The sequence below is a fragment of the Pocillopora verrucosa genome, chromosome 3 (genome assembly GCF_036669915.1).
Source record: "Pocillopora verrucosa isolate sample1 chromosome 3, ASM3666991v2, whole genome shotgun sequence".
NCBI lineage: Eukaryota > Metazoa > Cnidaria > Anthozoa > Scleractinia > Pocilloporidae > Pocillopora > Pocillopora verrucosa.
This window is the reverse complement of record NC_089314.1, coordinates 3,580,378-3,588,541: the sequence shown is the minus strand read 5'-3', so window position 1 is coordinate 3,588,541 and position 8,164 is coordinate 3,580,378. Positions and strand designations below refer to the sequence as shown.

The window sequence follows — 8,164 nt, the reverse complement described above, 5'->3', positions numbered from 1 at the left end:
GACGCGGAATATTAACTTTTTATTGTGAAACAGCCACATTGTTAAATATCACCTAAACTCACCCTTCTGAGTTTGCTGTAAAGACATAACCGCCGAATCTCAAGCGAAAGGACATGACTAGCATTTTAAGAAGTAAATATAGTCTATAGCAACTTTCTTATACCATTTATTCACGCGATGGAGATTTGTCTGGATTTGTAGCGCTTTTTTCCTCACGAAGACGTAACTGGCAGGAAATCTATTTCTATCGTCCAAGGTAGGATCTGACTAGAAGGTGAAAAATATCCAACAGAAACCTGCTTTTTATGTTACTAACTTCTAAGTTTGTGAATATTGTGCATATTTTGTGGATGCTACTTGTGCATATTGAGTTGTCTTGCACTCGTCCTATCAATTATTCATGTAGCTTGTAATGCTTTTTACTTTTTTTCTTTCTTTTTTTTGAGTGAATTTAAGCAATCGTTCGTCCGCTTTTTATTCAGCAACACTGATACTCAATCTCGGCTCGAACTGGCATTCTGAAGCTTAAGAGTGAAGGAGCAAATTGAAGATGGAAAACTCCTTAAACCCATTTCTTATAAATTCCAGGAAGAATCAATAGAAATCGTTTTCGAGTGAAAGAGCAAATTGAAGATGGAAAATCCCTTAAACCCATTTCTTATAAATTCCTGGAAGAATCAAGAGGAATCGTTTTCTTTTCGTGGTTTTCTTTTGCTTATTGGCTTGCAGTAAATATATTATAGGAATTCAAATGTGTTTGCAAGAAAAATTGAAAGGAAATTCGGCCTAAGGACCGTATTTCATATCCTTGCGAGATTTGATTTTTGCTTCTCAAACTCATTTATAATTCATGCTGAGGAAACGAAGGAAATTACAATAGTGAAGGAGGTTTGGATATGTGTTATCTTAATTAACGTAAAAATTGGTGAACTTTTGCTTTGATTTCTCCAAGAATTACCAATGGTTTGAGAAGCTATATCAAACTTTCGAAAGGGTGTTTCATCCGACATCCAAACACCTTGAATGTGGTTAAAAAAACTCGGCTGCGCCTCGTTTTTTCAACCATTTCTCGGTGTTTAGATATTGGATGAAACACCCTTCCTCGTGTTTGATATATTAATTCACATTTTTTTAAGATACCGCGGTTTCCTTGGTAATACCGGTTAAAATTATATCTGTCACTTTCTTCACTTGGTTTCACTTTTACATATGCAAATTTATTATTGACTCACTTCTAATAACAATATTCTTAGTAGCAGCACAATGCAGATTGTCTGATCAACAAACCTTTTTACAGTAAGCATAATATCAGAGATGGAAAATTTTGAAGATGGTGATAAATTAAATAACGATGTTATTGTTCCCGTTACATAAGGAAATTCGGACTGTTTTGGCCCCTCGCTCGTGACAAGACGAACAGTAAGGTTCACTGCGCATCATACAGTAGTTCACCGCCAGCATTATTACATATCGAAGGGTGGAACGACGCATTTCTAGAAACCAATTCACCAGCCTAGTCCCAGTCCGCGCAGCTATTCCTAAATAGTTTGACTTTCGTGCAGATTACGCAAATGAAAGTGTTCTCTCTAGTTCATAAGTGATTACAAGTAATCCATCACTAAATACTGTTTCGACGAATTCCCAAATGATCAGGTAACTGTCGACATTCATCGATCGAGCGCCTCGTATTTCTTATGTTATTCATTCCCATTCCCTCACTTAGGTTTCACCTTGGGGGGGGGGGGAGGGTACGGTTGCACTTAGACTAGTTCGGATGGAGGGCATGTGAGGGGGGAAGGGAGATGCGCTCTTGCCGCATTTTCTTCGGCCCCCTCCTTCTAGAATTTATTTATTCGCCCCTGAATTATTTGTTGCGTTCTGAATGTATTACGTTTGTAGTATTTATTTTAGAACCAGTGGCAATGACATGTATAATTAGATTTCGAGTCGTCCATTTCCACCCCTCGTTCTCTTCTTTTTGCTAATTTGAACAAACAAATATTTTTACGTAATTTATTTTAATACACTTTGGATATTTCAGGTCACTTGATTTCTTATTTAAAAAAAACAGGAAATGTGAATCATATACGAGAAAGAATAAACAAACTCATGATACAGTTATCTTAATTAGATTCCACAGGGTCTGAGTTCGTCAAATTAAAAGGATTCAAGACGAAATTTCAACGGTGACGTCTGAAGTTGGTCATGAAGCCATCAGCACTTCGCTTTCACAGTTGACCAGAATTATCCCAACATATGGCAGTTCGTAGAAGGTTTCTTTCTTCTCGCAAGCTGAAAAGACTTGGGAAAGCTTTCATTTTATTTACTCTAGTAGGGTTCTTTATTTGGCGTTACATTTTGAAGTCTTCACAACAACGGTTAAGAAAAAACATCCAACCAGAAACTGGCATAACAGCTGTAAAGCCTCTCATGGGTGCAGTGAACGTTCATACATGGCGGAATTTGTGTGGCTTTGACGTCTCACAACTCAGAGAATCAATATTTTTCCCTTACTTTCCCGATGAACAGTTTGAAGTATTCATCACCGACTTTAAAATTCAAGACAACACAGAACACTATGGTCAACGCATTTTTGGCTTTTTATACCCACCCAGCAGTATGTCCTACCGTTTTGCCATAGCTTCTGATGATGCATCAGAATTTTGGCTTAGTTTTAGTGAAGATCCACGTGAAAAGGAATTGAGAGCAAAAGTGTTTTCAAAGAATGCTTCTGCTTGGACCACTGAAAATGTATTGGATAAATATCCAGATCAAATTTCGAAAACAGTGAACCTATTTAACGGCAAGAAATATTACTTCGAAATTCTTCACAAACAAGGCACCGAGAATGGTTTTGTACAGTTGTATTGGAAGAGTGCTCTAGAGGATGATTTCAAACTGATAAATGCAAATTACATATCCACCTACCCAATCAAAATTCCAGTTCCTACAGAGAAAAAAGATGCCCCATATGTCTTTTTTAGGACAGCACCAACTCGAACTAGCATGGGAAAATCCAAAAAATTTAGAAAGGAATACTTGTCATTCTATTCTATGCCATTCATCCCAGAATAAGTTTAATGACCCTCGTGCGAATACAAGCAGTTATCTGCTGCAGCAAGGAGGTCATACGTACGAAGGGCGTTGACAGCGGTTCCTGAATCGATCGTATATCCTGAGGACGATACTGCAATGCGGTGACCTAGGCTACCTAATATCTTGGCCAAATAAGGGTTGCCCACAAGGATGTAATCAAGCAGTTGTGAAGTAAGCTTATGGACTTCTTTGAGACTGGGACAAAATCCAAGTAAGTATAATCAGATATACCAAAAGGTAAGTTTCTAAAAATATCATGTTTTTAGTCGCTGGGAGAGGGGGGGGGAGGGGGGGGTGACAAAAGGGGTGAACACTCGAAATGTTAGCTTGCAATCTCAATACGATGGTCAGTTTACAGTATAAATTCAATTAATATAACATAGGTAGCTTACTACTAAATGTGGCAGTCAAAAGTAGCGTGATTTTTAGTGTACAGAGAGCTTTTACAATACCATCGAGTCCATACGTTAAACTCAATTATCTGTCCACTTCCAAAAATACAGCTTGAATACGTTTTCTTCTCTCCTGAAGACGACTATTATCAGGATATAAAAGGTTCTTTTGCTTAAAGTAAATATGGGCTGAAAAGACAAAAAAGCTACAGCGAATAGTTAAAATAGTTGAGACAATATTTAATACCGATTCTTAATTCTTTTTATGTTTCTCTCTAATATTGTAGCTTAATATACCAGCCCTATCGGGCACGAACAAATAAATCTTGATTGAAAAATGGGTACATGCCTCAGCATTCTAATTCAACCTCATCAAAGACTACATTTTTCTTTGCCAAAATTTGTTATTGATAGTCTTTCTCGTGACGAATGAATTCCATATTTCGTTCAATAATGGATTCTTGAGAACACCTCCGTATCGAAGATTTTAGAATAGCATAGATAAGTTCAATTCTCTATTTTCATTTCCGTTTATGTGTTGCATTGTGATATTTATCCTCTTCATTATATTAGTAAGTTTTATTTAGGACTTAATCGAAAGAAGAAACTTGGTTTCGTTTCTTGCGTCTCTACCTCTGTTCACATAACATTCCCAACAAGATACTGAATCTCCCTAGCAAACTCAGTAACAGGTATTCGCGCAAGATTAGAAACATGGGTCTTGTCATGTGGGTTAGTGCCCATTGAATAACGCCCCTTAAAATAGAGTTGCAGTATCTTTGACTATTCTCTACTGATCTGATTTAGAAACTATTTTCTAAAGAGAATCCACAAAATACTGCAGAGGAAAGATCCAGTTTACGGAGATAGTTACTCTGTTGAGCTGGAGGTCGGTTTAGAGGGTACTAAAACAGTCGTTTCGCCTGTAAGAACACGTCTTTCACGAAAAGGTGCAAGCACAGTTTGTGCTTCCAGGACGGTATGGCTTGGAATAAAAGAGGCTAAAGTGTACTTCATAGTCCCTGTCAAGGATCAAGGAAAATGGGTTTATCACTTACTCAACGAGCTCACCATTGCTAGCTATTTGACCCGATGATACGAACGGTCACTGGTCCATTATCGTTGGACTTTGAGAGTAAAGATATAGATTTGCCAAAGGCGTTTGGCACCTCGCGTCTTCGCAACCAGACATACGATTATTTCGTTACAAGATAACTTTTGCAAGACTTGGGCGGTAAACACAGCAGTGGAAACATGTTCCAATGTGCGCAAGATTTAATGTTTCTGTTTGATCTCCATACTGAGCGTACCAGTAGATATGTTGGACAGCGTTCGCCAGGTGAGTCGGTTCGGATAATGTCATCAGCTCTTCCACTTCCAAGAAACTAACATCAATTCTCATACACTGCTGGTGACCTAGCTTGATTCCATTATAAAATAGTGTCTACTAAATTAACCCTAGGAAGTACAAAGGGGAAAGGGATTGAGAAGGGGGGTGGGGGGGGGGGGAGTGGAGGGGGGAGTGGGGGTGGACTCCTTCTCGGGTTTCTTAAAATTGTCTGAAAGCGGATTTTCCTCTGAGCCAACTTTCCCCCTTCAGTAAACTGTTTGTTTATATTGGAGGAATATTTGCTGCGAATTTGGTTTGGAAATCAACTCAAAGATATGAAATTATTAAATGGACAACATGAGGTGTGGTTTAAGGGATTGATATGACTACGAACGAAACTAAATATTCTAAGTTGAAAAAGGGGACGTTACAGCAAGTTAATAATTTTATTTTTTTAATCTTATTTTCGATTTTACTCGTAAGTTTGATAGCTTTTGTTCTCCTGACAAGGCAAATATTGTAGTGGAAAAAGTGAAAAATCTAAAAAAAAAAAAACAGATTCGATAACGTCACTGATCCCAGCAGCTTCCATTTTTGCCATGATATTAAAACATTATCTTGTACGACGCCATAACAAGCGATCCATTAAGGGTAAATCTTTCCAAGATACTGCGTCGTAGCGAAACTGCTAGAGGGGGGGGGGATCCAGCCAACCCTCCATTAACCTCATCATCCTTGTACCTGAGTGAGGTATGTGTTTGCATGTTCGTCCTAGGGTTAACAAATATTTTCATTTTTCCTTTGTCTATCAACTGCCGTACAGTATAGCAAATATAGCCGTGGAGTAAAAGGCAGCTTGGGAAAACTCCTCACGATGGGCTAGCTTACAATATAAAGTCAATACAGTAAACCAAAGTATCTCATCATTTATTACGTAGCCCAGTCAAAAGCATCATGATTCATCGAGTACAGAGAGCTTGTATACAATACCATCGGTCCATCACGATGGATGGCAACTGGGTTATAAAATGACGTGAATAGCTTTTTATTTCTGTTCCCATCTGGGAAAAGCGTTTCCGGTGGGGCTGCCAAATTGACGTCTCAACCGCAATTAAAGCTATGTACGAGTTTCAGCTGGACTTGGATAAAATCCCTTTTCCAACAACTAAGTGCGTCGCTTGAATCAGACTGGCAGGAACCTATTTTGGCGCCTCCATGAGAGATATATATCGAGATATGTTAATATTACTGAGATATATATCTCTCCTACATGTGAGATATATATTGAGATATCTTGTTGCGACCAACTCTAAATGAGAGATAGGGGCTCATCATATTCTAAGATATTGACTGCAAACAACATTTCCGTTATCGCCAATTAATTTTATCGAAGAAAGAGAAAGGTCAGGTCCAATACTTTTCCTGATACTCGTTTATGTTTCAGAACACAATAGAAGGGACGCTTTGTTATGCGCCCCTGTAGTTGGTCGGCTTAGATTTGTGTAGCCACATACGTCGATCCTACAAAGGCTTCTGGAGCTAAGCGGATATTGGTTTTTTTTCTCAGTGTATACCAAATCTGACTGGGCAACGCTTTTGGAGGTAGTAATATGTTATCAAAGTAGTTTATACATCAGAGGACATAACTGCCGAATGTATAGCGCTTTGGAAAATTAACAAAGTATGGTTTTTCCAAACAGCTTGAAAATGAAAATATGAGGGGAGGTTCGCAGCTTTATTTAGTATTTTACGCAAAAAATGATGGAAATTTTGCAAGCTAGGGCCTTTCCAAAGTTATATCCAACAACTTCAGCAAATAAACTTCAGTCCGGTTCAATACCCCGACCTCGTCACAATGGTACCCACCCACATCAGTGAACTCTATTGACTATACGACACGCAAAAATATTGATTCAATAAAGAATGTAAACACAACTATTCATCGAGCTGCATGAACGAAGAAAAGTTTTCCTACAACAAATGCTCCTCTTACCAAAAAAAATTGTTTCTCTGGCCAAGAGAAAATAGACTTGTCGAGAGAAATGTGCACTCCAATTGCAAGTTTTCTATCAGAAAATCCCTGTACCTTTTCTGCCATGTTTTTATAACTCATTGCAAAAGTCATGCTCGTGTCTTATTTATCTATTCATGTTTAAGGAAGTATGAACACTGCTCTCTAGCAATACAAGTGGGGTGGAGAAGACTGGGATCTACTAGACCGTATTCTCAACGCGAAGCCTGGAAGTTCGCGAGAGAGTCCCAAGCATCCAGGGACTCTATCACCATTATACAAATCAAACAAAAGACATTGAACCTAGAAGCACCGATGGTGCTTGTATGAAAGTTAACTTTTTAGTTTAAAAATGGAATTATCCTTTCTAGCTATTACCAAGTTCCTAGATATATTTATACTTGATAAATCCGGCTTTTATCAGGAATAGATATTACGTCGGAGTTTCTGTTGATTGTAATTCAGTTGCGTTTCGGTAATATTTGGACATGTGGATAGAATTAATCTTTCGTTATAAATACTCTTGTAGCCCCAAACTCCTCTCGAATCCTTCCGAAAACAACAAGCGAGGTTATCGAGTAAGCCTAATCATAAAAAGATGCTCAAAGGAGAGAAGGAATTATTAGAAAATTATAATATCAAATATGTACAGAAGAAAGACATATTATATCCATTTGTTTTTCTCAGTAATAAGCTGCTCAAAAATGTTTTTTCCTTTCAGCTATTTTTCAACCATTGATTGCTTAATTTCTTTTCCATGGATCTGAATCCGGGACTTGTTCCACACATTTCCAAATGATGCCATTTAGCCGCCTTACTATTAGCTTGATCCTCATTCAAGTGAACTGGGCTTCACGAGACATAAATATAGAGGACTAAGTTTTTTTAAAATTGCACAATGACGCCATCGTTTTTATGACGTCATGGTAAAGAACAATATTCTGGTTTTGGTTCTTTATGTTGATGTTTCATCGACAGTATTAGTTACAATGTAATGCCATGGATATGAAACTTTCCAATATTTCCTACACTTGCCGTGGCCGCTAAGGTTACGAGTAAAAGCAAATTCACACCTTAATTTAAATGGGTTCCTTGTGGTATATCAAACGTTGTAACACGGTCATGGTTTATACGAACAATCGCGAGATCCGCTCCGATAGGTACGCTTTGGAAACATAATAATTTGAGTCCTCTGTTTTGTTTCAACCCATTTTTTTTCAAAACTTATCGCTAAAGCCTTGGCGGAATTATCGACTTTCCATCAAAATGTTTTAATTTTTTGCCTGGGAGGAAAACAGCGAACTACTCCCCCTTTATTGTGAAAGGAGCGTTGCG

General features: G+C 38.0%; 1 protein-coding gene across 1 annotated transcript; it reads left to right on the top strand.

The window, feature by feature from the left end:
• Positions 1-4,845, top strand: LOC131774456 (uncharacterized). The gene is given in 12 exon segments (XM_066163003.1): positions 1-256; positions 2,132-3,195; positions 3,197-3,229; positions 3,231-3,307; positions 4,296-4,395; positions 4,397-4,441; positions 4,443-4,481; positions 4,483-4,581; positions 4,584-4,673; positions 4,675-4,752; positions 4,755-4,793; positions 4,795-4,845. Coding segments are annotated over 11 exon segments (1,590 nt in total). The 5' UTR covers positions 1-256; positions 2,132-2,256.
• Positions 4,846-8,164: the final 3,319 nt, after the last annotated feature.